Source organism: Oncorhynchus clarkii, chromosome 6 (genome assembly GCF_045791955.1).
Source record: "Oncorhynchus clarkii lewisi isolate Uvic-CL-2024 chromosome 6, UVic_Ocla_1.0, whole genome shotgun sequence".
Taxonomy (NCBI): Eukaryota; Metazoa; Chordata; class Actinopteri; order Salmoniformes; family Salmonidae; genus Oncorhynchus; species Oncorhynchus clarkii.
The window spans coordinates 4985867-4999148 of record NC_092152.1 but is presented as its reverse complement, the minus strand read 5'-3'; the positions used below and the strand labels follow the sequence as shown (position 1 = coordinate 4999148).

Below are 13282 nucleotides of genomic sequence, written 5' to 3'. Positions count from 1 at the left end.
GATACAGTAGGGGGGGTTAGGGTTGTATATGATACAGTAGGGGGGGGGGGGGGTTAGGGTTGTATATGATACAGTAGGGGGGGGGTAGGGTTGTATGTGATACAGTAGGGGGGGTTAGGGTTGTATGTGATACAGTAGGGGGGGGTTAGGGTTGTATGTGATACAGTAGGGGGGGGGGGTTAGGGTTGTATGTGATACAGTAGGGAGGGGGGGGTTAGGGTTGTATATGATACAGTAGGGGGGGGGGGGTGTTAGGGTTGTATATGATACAGTAGGGGGGGGGGGTGTTAGGGTTGTATATGATACAGTATTGGGGAGTTAGGGTTGTATATGATACAGTAGGGGGGGGGGGGTTATGGTTTGTATATGATACAGTGGGGGGGGGGGGGGGGGGTAGGGTTGTATGTGATACAGTAGGGGGGGGGGGTGTTAGGGTTGTATGTGATACAGTAGGGGGGGGGGGGGGGGGGGGGGGGGGGGTGTTAGGGTTGTATGTGATACAGTAGGGGGGGTTAGGGTTGTATATGATACAGTAGGGGGGGGTTAGGGTTGTATGTGATACAGTAGGGGGGGTTAGGGTTGTATATGATACAGTAGGGGGGGGGGGTTAGGGTTGTATGTGATACAATAGGGGGGGTTGTATGTGATACAGTAGGGGGGGGGGGGGGTAGGGTTGTATATGATACAGTATGGGGGGGTTAGGGTTGTATATGATACAGTGGGGGGGGGGGGGGGGTTAGGGTTGTATGTAATACAGTAGGGGGGGTTGTATGTGATACAGTAGGGGGGGGGAGGTTAGGTTTGTATGTGATACAGTAGGGGGGGTTGTATTTGATACAGTAGGGAGGGGGGGGGGGGTGTTAGGGTTGTATGTGATACAGTAGGGGGGGTTGCTAGGGGGGTTAGGGTTGTATGTGATACAGTAGGGGGGGTTAGGGTTGTATGTGATACAGTAGGGGGGGGGGGGGGGGTTAGGGTTGTATGTGATACAGTAGGGGGGGTTAGGGTTGTATGTGATACAGTAGGGGGGGGGGGGTTAGGGTTGTATATGATACAGTAGGGGGGGGGGGGGGGGTTAGGGTTGTATATGATACAGTAGGGGGGGGGGGGTTAGGGTTGTATATGATACAGTAGGGGGGGGGGGGGGGGGGGGTTAGGGTTGTATATGATACAGTAGGGGGGGGGGGGGGTTAGGGTTGTATATGATACAGTAGGGGGGGGGGTTAGGGTTGTATGTGATACAGTAGGGGGGGTTAGGGTTGTATGTGATACAGTAGGGGGGGTTAGGGTTGTATGTGATAAAGTAGGGGGGGGGGGTTAGGGTTGTATATGATACAGTAGGGGGGGGTTAGGGTTGTATATGATACAGTAGGGGGGGGGGGTTAGGGTTGTATATGATACAGTAGGGGGGGGGGGTTAGGGTTGTATGTTGTATGTGTTACAGTGGGGGGGTTGTATGTCCTACAGTGTGGGGGTGGGGGGTTGTATGTCCTACAGTGGGGGGAGGGGGGTTGTATGTCCTACAGTAGGGTGGGGGGGGTTGTATGTCCTACAGTTGGAGGGTAGGGTTGTGAATTTCAAGTTGAAATACACACAATGAGGAGACTGGAAAAATTGATGGTAATGGCCACTAGAGGAAGGAGACTCTTTAGAGACTTCGAGAACCACAGCTAAAACTGTCCTTTATCCCTAGAAGAAAAGCTGGCCTCTGATGGAAGAGAATGGTGTGAGAGGGGATGGAGAGGGGAAAGAGAGAAGGAGAGGAGGAGGAGAGAGGAAAGAGAAAAGGAGAGGAGGAGAGGGGAAGGAGAGAAGAAAGAGGAGAAGGAGAGAGGAAAGAGAGGAGAAGGAGAGGAAGAGAAGGGAAGGAGAGGAGTAGGAGAGGAGAAGGAGAGAGGAAAGAGAGGAGAAGGAGAGGAGAAGGAGAGAGGAAAGAGAGGAGAAGGAGAGGAGAAGGAGAGAGGAAAGAGAGGAGAAGGAGAGAGGAAAGAGGAGAAGGAGAGGAGAAGGAGAGATGAAAGAGGAGAAGGAGAGGAGAAGGAGAGAGGAAAGAGAGGAGGAGAGGAGAAGGAGAGGGGAAAGAGGAGAAGGAGAGAGGAACGAGAGGAGAAGGAGAGGAAAGAACGGAGAAGGAGAGGAGGAGAGGAGAAGGAGAGGAAAGAGAGGAGAAGGAGAGGAGGAGCAGGAGAGTGGAAAGAGGAGAAGGAGAGGGGAAAGAGGAGAAGGAGAGATGAAAGAGAGGAGAAGGAGAGGAGGAGAGGAAAGAGAGGAGGAGAGATGAACAAGAGGAGAAGGAGAGGGGAAGGAGAGAGGAAATAGAGGAGGAGAGGGGAAGGAAAGGGGAAAGAGGAGAAGGAGAGGAGAAGGAGAGAGGAAATAGAGGAGAAGGAGAGAGGAAAGAGAGGAGGAGAGGATAAGGAGAGGGGAAAGAGGAGAAGGAAATGGGAAGGAGAGGAGAAGGAGAGAGGAAAGAGAGAAGGAGAGGAGAGGAGGCGAGGAGAAGGAGAGAGGAAAGAGAGGAGAAGGAGAGGAGGGGAAGAGGAGAGGGGAAAGAGAGGGGAAGGAGGAGAAGCAGAGGAGAAGGAAAGGGCAAGGAGAGTGTAAGTCATGGAGAAGGATAGGGAGGAGGAGAGGGTAGGGTTCTAAGAGGCATTGTTCTAGTGATGTGGATAGGGTTCTAAGAAGCAGTGTTCTAGTGAGATGGAAAGGGTTAGGAGAGGGGAAAGAGAGGAGAAAGAGAACAGAGAGATAGAGAGAGAAAGAGAAAGAGGAGACAGACACTGCGAGGGAGCGAATGAGGCAGGGAGAGATGGAGCACTCAGGCTCCTGAGTGCTCTCGTTCCTCTCCAGCTCCTTTAGGCAATAACACAAAGGGTTAAATCAGTTTGGATCCACTCTGCTAGGTGTGTGTCTGAGCTTTGCTGTGCTAGAGCTGCTTCATGTTGCTGGCTGCCTGTCTGTGGGTCAAAGTGACGTTAACATGACCTCTGCTGTGCTTGGCCTGCTTTAGGTTGCTGTGTTAGAAGAGGAAGAGACACGCTACAGAGAATTCTGGATGAGATTCCAGTGAGGTGGATAGGGTTCTAAGAAGCAGGATTCTAGTGAGATGGATAGGGTTCTAAGAACAGGATTCTAGTGAGGTGGATAGGGTTCTAAGAACAGGATTCTAGTGAGGTGGATAGGGTTCTAAGAACAGGATTCTAGTGAGGTGGAAATGGGTTCTAAGAACAGGATTCTAGTGAGGTGGATAGGGTTCTAAGAAGCAGGATTCTAGTGAGGTGGATAGGGTTCTAAGAACAGGATTCTAGTGAGGTGGAAATGGGTTCTAAGAACAGGATTCTAGTGAGATGGATAGGGTTCTAAGAACAGGATTCTAGTGAGGTGGATAGGGTTCTAAGAACAGGATTCTAGTGAGGTGGATAGGGTTCTAAGAAGCAGGATTCTAGTGAGGTGGATAGGGTTCTAAGAACAGGATTCCAGTGAGGTGGATAGGGTTCTAAGAACAGGATTCTAGTGAGATGGATAGGGTTCTAAGAACAGGATTCTAGTGAGGTGGATAGGGTTCTAAGAAGCAGGATTCTAGTGAGGTGGATAGGGTTCTAAGAACAGGATTCTAGTGAGGTGGAAATGGGTTCTAAGAACAGGATTCTAGTGAGGTGGATAGGGTTCTAAGAACAGGATTCTAGTGAGGTGGATAGGGTTCTAAGAACAAGATTCTAGTGAGGTGGATAGGGTTCTAAGAACAGGATTCCAGTGAGGTGGATAGGGTTCTAAGAACAGGATTCCAGTGAGGTGGATAGGGTTCTAAGAACAGGATTCTAGTGAGGTGGATAGGGTTCTAAGAAGCAGGATTCTAGTGAGGTGGATAGGGTTCTAAGAACAGGATTCCAGTGAGGTGGATAGGGTTCTAAGAACAGGATTCTAGTGAGATGGATAGGGTTCTAAGAACAGGATTCTAGTGAGGTGGATAGGGTTCTAAGAAGCAGGATTCTAGTGAGGTGGATAGGGTTCTAAGAACAGGATTCTAGTGAGGTGGAAATGGGTTCTAAGAACAGGATTCTAGTGAGGTGGATAGGGTTCTAAGAACAGGATTCTAGTGAGGTGGATAGGGTTATAAGAAGCAGGATTCTAGTGAGGTGGAAATGGGTTCTAAGAACAGGATTCTAGTGAGGTGGATAGGGTTCTAAGAACAGGATTCTAGTGAGGTGGAAATGGGTTCTAAGAACAGGATTCTAGTGAGGTGGATAGGGTTCTAAGAACAGGATTCTAGTGAGGTGGATAGGGTTCTAAGAACAGGATTCTAGTGAGGTGGAAATGGGTTCTAAGAACAGGATTCTAGTGAGGTGGATAGGGTTCTAAGAACAGGATTCTAGTGAGGTGGATAGGGTTCTAAGAACAGGATTCTAGTGAGGTGGAAATGGGTTCTAAGAACAGGATTCTAGTGAGGTGGATAGGGTTCTAAGAACAGGATTCTAGTGAGGTGGATAGGGTTCTAAGAACAGGATTCTAGTGAGATGGATAGGGTTCTAAGAACAGGATTCTAGTGAGGTGGAAATGGGTTCTAAGAAGCAGGATTCTAGTGAGGTGGATAGGGTTCTAAGAAGCAGGGATCTAGTGAGGAGGATTGGGTTATAAGAAGCAGGGTTCTAGTGAGGTGGATAGGGTTCTAAGAAGCAGGATTCTAGTGAGGTGGATAGGGTTCTAAGAAGCAGTGTTCTAGTTAGGGGGATAGGGTTCTAGGAAGCAGGGTTCTAGTGAGGTGGATAGGATTCTAGGGGAAATGTTCTAGTGAGATGGATAGGGTTCTAGGAAGCAGGGTTCTAGTGAGGTGGATAGGGTTCTAGGAAGCAGGGATCTAGTGAGGAGGATTGGGTTATAAGAAGCAGGGTTCTAGTGAGGTGGATAGGGTTCTAAGAAGCAGGATTCTAGTGAGGTGGATAAGGTTCTAAGAAGCAGGGATCTAGTGAGGAGGATTGGGTTATAAGAAGCAGGGTTCTAGTGAGGTGGATAGGGTTCTAAGAAGCAGGATTCTAGTGAGGTGGATAGGATTCTAAGGAAAAATGTTCTAGTGAGATGGATAGGGTTCTAAGAACAGGATTCTAGTGAGGTGGAAATGGGTTCTAAGAAGCAGGATTCTAGTGAGGTGGATAGGGTTCTAAGAAGCAGGGATCTAGTGAGGTGGATAAGGTTCTAAGAAGCAGGGTTCTAGTGAGTAGGATTGGGCTATAAGAAGCAGGGTTCTAGTGAGATGAATATGGTTCTAAGAAGCAGGGTTCTAGTGAGGAGGATTGGGTTTAAAGAAGCAGGGTTCTAGTGAGGTGGATAGGGTTCTAAGAAGCAGGGTTCTAGTGAGGAGGATTGGGTTATAAGAATCAGAGTTCTAGTGAGGAGGATTGGGTTATAAGAAGCAGGATTCTAGTGAGGTGGATAGGATTCTAAGGAAAAATGTTCTAGTGAGATGGATAGGGTTCTAGTGAGGTGGATAGGGTTCTAAGAAGCAGTGTTCTAGTTAGGGGGATAGGGTTCTAGGAAGCAGGGTTCTAGTTAGGGGGATAGGGTTCTAGGAAGCAGGGTTCTAGTGAGGTGGATAGGATTCTAGGGGAAATGTTCTAGTGAGATGGATAGGGTTCTAGGAAGCAGTGTTCTAGTTAGGGGGATATGGTTCTAAGAAGCAGGGTTCTAGTGAGGGGTATAGGGTTCTAAGAAGCAGGGTTCTAGTGAGGGGTGTAGGGTGATGTCTCAAGGTTCTAAGAAGGGTAGTACCAGGTTCTAAGAAGCATAACTAGGATAATTCACTCAGAACGGTTCTATGAAGGATCTAAAGGGTTTTTAGAGCAGAGAAAGGGTCTAGTGAGGATCAAGGAAGACTAGAGCAGAGAAGGGTTCTAGTGAGGATCAAGGAAGACTAGAGCAGAGAAGGGTTCTAGCCTTGTTGAGGAGTAGCTTCTAGTGGTCCTACAGGGGTGTATGAATGGTTCAGTTCAGGAGAAAGGGCCCCATGCAGACTTCATCATGCAGATGCAGACATACAGACAGGCAGGCAGGCAACAAGCAGCAGTAAAGTGTAAAGCTGTGAGCCTTTCAGTGTATTCAACTGTGCGCATGTTTACTGAACCGAAATATAAATGCAACATGTAAAGTGATGATCCCATGTTTCATGAGCTGAAATAAAAGATCCCAGAAATGTTCTCAAATTTTGTGCACAAATTTGTTTACATCCCTGTGAGTGAGCAATTCTACCCTGCTACGGTAATCCATCCACCTGACAGGTGTGGGATATCAAGAAGCTGATTAAACAGCATGATCATTACACAGGTGCACCTTGCGCTGGGGACAATAAAAATGTGATTTTTTTTGTCACACAACACAATGCCACAGATGTCTCAAGTTTTGAGGGAGCGTGCAATTGGCATTCTGACTTCAGGAATGTCCACCAGAGCTGTTGCCAGAGAATTTTATGTTAATTTCTCTAACATAAGCCGGCTCCAAAATCTTTTTAGAGAATTTGGCAGTAAGTCCAACCGGCCTCACAACCGCAGACCACGTATAACCACGCCAGCACAGGACCTCCACATCCGGCTTCTTCACCTGCGGGATCTTCTGAGACCAGACACCCAGACAGTTGATGACCAAAGAATGTCTGCACAAACTGTCAGAAACCGCCTCAGGGAAGCTCATCTGCGTCCTCACCGTCTTCACCAGGGTCTTGACCTGACTGCAGTTCAGTGTCGTAACCGACTTCAGTGGGGAAATGCTCACCTTCGATGGCCGCTGGCCTAGCTGGAGAAGTGTGCTCTTCACTGATTAATCCCGGTATCAACTGTACCGGGCAGATGGCAGACGTGGCGTCATGTGGACGAGCATGGTGGTGGTGGGGTTATGGTATGGGGCAGGCATAAGTTACGGACAACGAACACAATTGCATTTTATCGATGGCAATTTGAATGCACCGTGACGAGATCCTGAGGCCCATTGTCACGCCATTCATCTGCCGCCATCACCTCATGTTTCAGTATGATAATACACAGCCCCATGTCGCAAGGATCTGTACACAATTCCTGGAAGCTGAAAATGTCCCAGTTCTTCCATGGCCTGTGTACTCACCAGACAGGTCACCCATTGAGCATGTTTGGGATGCTCTGGATCGACGTGTACGACAGCGTGTTCCAGTTTCCCGCCAATATCCAGCTACTTCACATAGTTATTGAAGAGGAGTGGGACAACATTCCACAGGCCACAATCAACAGCCTGATCAACTCTATGAGAAGGAGATGTGTCGCGCTGCATGAGACAAATGGTGGTCACACCAGATACTGACTTTTTATTTTATTTATCCACGCACCTACTTTTTTAAAAAGGTATCTGTGACCAACAGATGCATATCTGTATTCTCAGTCATAGATCCATAGATTAGGACCTAATGAATGTATTTTAATTAACTGATTTCCTTATATGAACTGTAACTCAATAAAATATTGTAAATTGTTGCATGTTGCGTTTATATTTTTGTTCAGTGACTATATGAATCAGTCTATGAGTGACTATATGAATCAGTCTATGAGTGACTATATGAATCAGTCTATGAGTGACTATATGAATCAGTCTATGAGTGACTATATGAATCAGTCTATGAGTGACTATATGAATCAGTCTATGAGTGACTATATGAATCAGTCTATGAGTGACTATATGAATCAGTCTATGAGTGACTATATGAATCAGTCTATGAGTGACTATATGAATCAGTCTATGAGTGACTATATGAATCAGTCTATGAGTGACTATATGAATCAGTCTATGAGTGACTATATGAATCAGTCTATGAGTGACTATATGAATCAGTCTATGAGTGACTATATGAATCAGTCTATGAGTGACTATATGAATCAGTCTATGAGTGACTATATGAATCAGTCTATGAGTGAGAATATGAATCAGTCTATGAGTGACTATATGAATCAGTCTATGAGTGACTATATGAATCAGTCTATGAGTGACTATATGAATCAGTCTATGAGTGACTATATGAATCAGTCTATGAGTGACTATATGAATCAGTCTATGAGTGACTATATGAATCAGTGTATGAGTGACTATATGAATCAGTCTATGAGTGACTATATGAATCAGTGTATGAGTGACTATATGAATCAGTGTATGAGTGACTATATGAATCAGTCTATGAGTGACTATATGAATCAGTGTATGAGTGACTATATGAATCAGTCTATGAGTGACTATATGAATCAGTGTATGAGTGACTATATGAATCAGTCTATGAGTGACTATATGAATCAGTGTATGAGTGACTATATGAATCAGTCTATGAGTGACTATATGAATCAGTGTATGAGTGACTATATGAATCAGTCTATGAGTGACTATATGAATCAGTGTATGAGTGACTATATGAATCAGTCTATGAGTGACTATATGAATCAGTGTATGAGTGACTATATGAATCAGTGTATGAGTGACTATATGAATCAGTCTATGAGTGACTATATGAATCAGTCTATGAGTGACTATATGAATCAGTCTATGAGTGACTATATGAATCAGTCTATGAGTGACTATATGAATCAGTCTATGAGTGACTATATGAATCAGTCTATGAGTGACTATATGAATCAGTCTATGAGTGACTATATGAATCAGTCTATGAGTGACTATATGAATCAGTCTATGAGTGACTATATGAATCAGTCTATGAGTGACTATATGAATCAGTCTATGAGTGACTATATGAATCAGTCTATGAGTGACTATATGAATCAGTCTATGAGTGACTATATGAATCAGTCTATGAGTGACTATATGAATCAGTCTATGAGTGACTATATGAATCAGTGTATGAGTGACTATATGAATCAGTGTATGAGTGAGAATATGAATCAGTCTATGAGTGACTATATGAATCAGTCTATGAGTGACTATATGAATCAGTCTATGAGTGACTATATGAATCAGTCTATGAGTGACTATATGAATCAGTCTATGAGTGACTATATGAATCAGTCTATGAGTGACTATATGAATCAGTCTATGAGTGACTATATGAATCAGTCTATGAGTGACTATATGAATCAGTCTATGAGTGACTATATGAATCAGTCTATGAGTGACTATATGAATCAGTCTATGAGTGACTATATGAATCAGTCTATGAGTGACTATATGAATCAGTCTATGAGTGACTATATGAATCAGTCTATGAGTGACTATATGAATCAGTCTATGAGTGACTATATGAATCAGTCTATGAGTGACTATATGAATCAGTCTATGAGTGAGAATATGAATCAGTCTATGAGTGACTATATGAATCAGTCTATGAGTGACTATATGAATCAGTCTATGAGTGACTATATGAATCAGTCTATGAGTGACTATATGAATCAGTCTATGAGTGACTATATGAATCAGTCTATGAGTGACTATATGAATCAGTCTATGAGTGACTATATGAATCAGTCTATGAGTGACTATATGAATCAGTCTATGAGTGAGAATATGAATCAGTGTATGAGTGACTATATGAATCAGTCTATGAGTGACTATATGAATCAGTCTATGAGTGACTATATGAATCAGTCTATGAGTGACTATATGAATCAGTCTATGAGTGACTATATGAATCAGTCTATGAGTGACTATATGAATCAGTCTATGAGTGACTATATGAATCAGTCTATGAGTGACTATATGAATCAGTCTATGAGTGAGAATATGAATCAGTCTATGAGTGACTATATGAATCAGTCTATGAGTGACTATATGAATCAGTCTATGAGTGACTATATGAATCAGTCTATGAGTGACTATATGAATCAGTCTATGAGTGACTATATGAATCAGTCTATGAGTGACTATATGAATCAGTCTATGAGTGACTATATGAATCAGTCTATGAGTGACTATATGAATCAGTGTATGAGTGACTATATGAATCAGTGTATGAGTGACTATATGAATCAGTCTATGAGTGACTATATGAATCAGTCTATGAGTGACTATATGAATCAGTCTATGAGTGACTATATGAATCAGTGTATGAGTGACTATATGAATCAGTCTATGAGTGACTATATGAATCAGTCTATGAGTGACTATATGAATCAGTCTATGAGTGACTATATGAATCAGTCTATGAGTGACTATATGAATCAGTCTATGAGTGACTATATGAATCAGTCTATGAGTGACTATATGAATCAGTCTATGAGTGACTATATGAATCAGTCTATGAGTGACTATATGAATCAGTGTATGAGTGACTATATGAATCAGTCTATGAGTGACTATATGAATCAGTCTATGAGTGACTATATGAATCAGTCTATGAGTGAGAATATGAATCAGTCTATGAGTGACTATATGAATCAGTCTATGAGTGACTATATGAATCAGTCTATGAGTGACTATATGAATCAGTCTATGAGTGACTATATGAATCAGTCTATGAGTGACTATATGAATCAGTCTATGAGTGACTATATGAATCAGTCTATGAGTGACTATATGAATCAGTCTATGAGTGACTATATGAATCAGTCTATGAGTGACTATATGAATCAGTGTATGAGTGACTATATGAAATGATATGATATGTCAGTCTATGAGTGACTATATGAATCAGTCTATGAGTGACTATATGAATCAGTCTATGAGTGACTATATGAATCAGTCTATGAGTGACTATATGAATCAGTCTATGAGTGACTATATGAATCAGTCTATGAGTGACTATATGAATCAGTCTATGAGTGACTATACGAATCAGTCTATGAGTGACTATATGAATCAGTCTATGAGTGACTATATGAATCAGTCTATGAGTGACTATATGAATCAGTCTATGAGTGACTATATGAATCAGTCTATGAGTGACTATACGAATCAGTCTATGAGTGACTATATGAATCAGTCTATGAGTGACTATATGAATCAGTCTATGAGTGACTATATGAATCAGTCTATGAGTGACTATACGAATCAGTCTATGAGTGAGAATATGAATCAGTCTATGAGTGAGAATATGAATCAGTGTATGAGTGACTATACGAATCAGTCTATGAGTGACTATATGAATCAGTTTATGAGTGAGAATATGAATCAGTCTATGAGTAAGAATATGAATCAGTGTATGAGTGACTATACGAATCAGTCTATGAGTGAGAATATGAATCAGTGTATGAGTGAGTATATGAATCAGTCTATGAGTGAGAATATGAATCAGTGTATGAGTGAGAATATGAATCAGTGTATGAATGAGTATATGAATCAGTGTATGAGTGAGGATATGAATCAGTGTTTAAGTGAGGATATGAATCTGTGTATGAGTGACTATATGAATCAGTGTATGAATGAGTATATGATTCTGTGTTTAAGTGAGGATATGAATCTGTGTATGAGTGAGTATATGAATCAGTCTAGGAGTGAGTACATGATTCAGTGAATGAGTGAGTGTATTTGACAACTGGGTTAGAAGCTGCTTCTTATATTTGACAATATTTTTTGTGATGTAATTAGTAGTTGTGTTATGTTGAACTGTATTTGAATGGTGTGTGTGTCTATTCAAATGCATGTCATCCTTCCACCCACCCAGCCAGCCAGCCAGCCAGCCACATCCAACAACCCCCCCACCCCCCCCCCCCCCCCTTCCCTCCCCGCCCGTCCCTTCTCTCACCTGGAGGGGGTGATGGGGGTGAGGTCCTTGCCCATGGTTTGGATCACCCGGCGCCCCCACACCCAGAGGCCGCAACAGATTCCAACGCCCCCGTAGAACAGCAACCAGATGGGGGTGGCGGCGTCCTGCATCACCCCGCCTTGTTCATAGATCATCCACAGCGCCACCAACGGGCCGATGGCGTTACTGCCGGGGGGGGGGGGGGGGGGGGGGGGGGGGGGGGGGTAGAGGATATAGAATGACAGATTTATGAATAACTCATTAGAACTTATAGTTTTGTGGATAACATGATATGGCAGTTTGCAGCGGGAGAGGGAAGTCAGTGTCAGGTAGTTTCCTTTCTGTTTGAGAGGGAAGTCGGTGTCAGGTAGTTTCCTTTCTGTTTGAGAGGGAAGTTGTGTCAGGTAGCTTCCCTTTCTGTTTGAGAGGGAAGTCGGTGTCAGGTAGTTTCCTTTCTGTTTGAGAGGGAAGTCGGTGTTAGGTAGTTTACTTTCTGTTTGAGAGGGAAGTCGGTGTCAGGTAGTTTCCCTTTCTGTTTGAGGGAAGTCTGTGTCAGGTAGTTTCCTTTCTGTTTGAGAGGGAAGTCGGTGTCAGGTAGTTTCCCTTTCTGTTTGAGGGAAGTCGGTGTCAGGTAGTTTCCCTTTCTGTTTGAGGGAAGTCTGTGTCAGGTAGTTTCCTTTCTGTTTGAGAGGGAAGTCGTGTCAGGTAGTTTCCCTTTCTGTTTGAGGGAAGTCGTGTCAGGTAGTTTCCCTTTCTGTTTGAGGGAAGTCTGTGTCAGGTAGTTTCCTTTCTGTTTGAGAGGGGAAGTCGGTGTCAGGTAGTTTTCTTTCTGTTTGAGAGGGGAAGTCGGTGTCAGGTAGTTTTCTTTTTGTTTGAGAGGGAAGTTGTGTCAGGTAGTTTTCTTTCTGTTTGAGAGGGAAGTCGGTGTCAGGTAGTTTTCTTTCTGTTTGAGAGGGAAGTTGTGTCAGGTAGTTTTCTTTCTGTTTGAGAGGGAATTCGGTGTCAGGTAGTTTTCTTTCTGTTTGAGAGGGAAGTTGTGTCAGGTAGCTTCCCTTTCTGTTTGAGAGGGAAGTTGTGTCAGGTAGCTTCCCTTTCTGTTTGAGAGGGAAGTTGTGTCAGGTAGCTTCCCTTTCTGTTTGAGAGGGAAGTTGTGTCAGGTAGCTTCCCTTTCTGTTTGAGAGGGAAGTTGTGTCAGGTAGTTTCCTTTCTGTTTGAGAGGGAAGTCGGTGTCAGGTAGTTTCCTTTCTGTTTGAGAGGGAAGTCGGTGTCAGGTAGTTACTGCAGCGGGAGAGGGGAAGTCGGTGTCAGGTAGTTTCCTTTCTGTTTGAGAGGGAAGTCGTGTCAGGTAGTTTCCTTTCTGTTTGAGAGGGAAGTTGTGTCAGGTAGTTTACTTTCTGTTTGAGAGGGAAGTTGTGTCAGGTAGTTTCCTTTCTGTTTGAGAGGGAAGTTGGTGTCAGGTAGTTTCCTTTCTGTTTGAGAGGTAAGTCGGTGTCAGGTAGTTTCCTTTCTGTTTGAGAGGTAAGTCGGTGTCAGGTAGTTACTGCAGCGGGAGAGGGGAAGTCGGTGTCAGGTAGTTTCCTTTCTGTTTGAGAG

The 13282-nt window shown here is 43.8% G+C and overlaps 1 protein-coding gene across 2 annotated transcripts in view; it reads right to left on the bottom strand.

Annotated features, from left to right (window-relative positions):
- Positions 1–13282, bottom strand: part of LOC139410563 (sodium-dependent phosphate transporter 2-like) — a 131819-nt gene that overhangs the window by 6912 nt on the left and 111625 nt on the right. For both annotated transcript variants that reach the window (XM_071155852.1, XM_071155853.1), the window contains exon 9: positions 11690–11875. In XM_071155852.1, coding sequence (XP_071011953.1) covers positions 11690–11875 — 186 coding nt within the window. The remainder of the gene's footprint in view (positions 1–11689; positions 11876–13282) is intronic.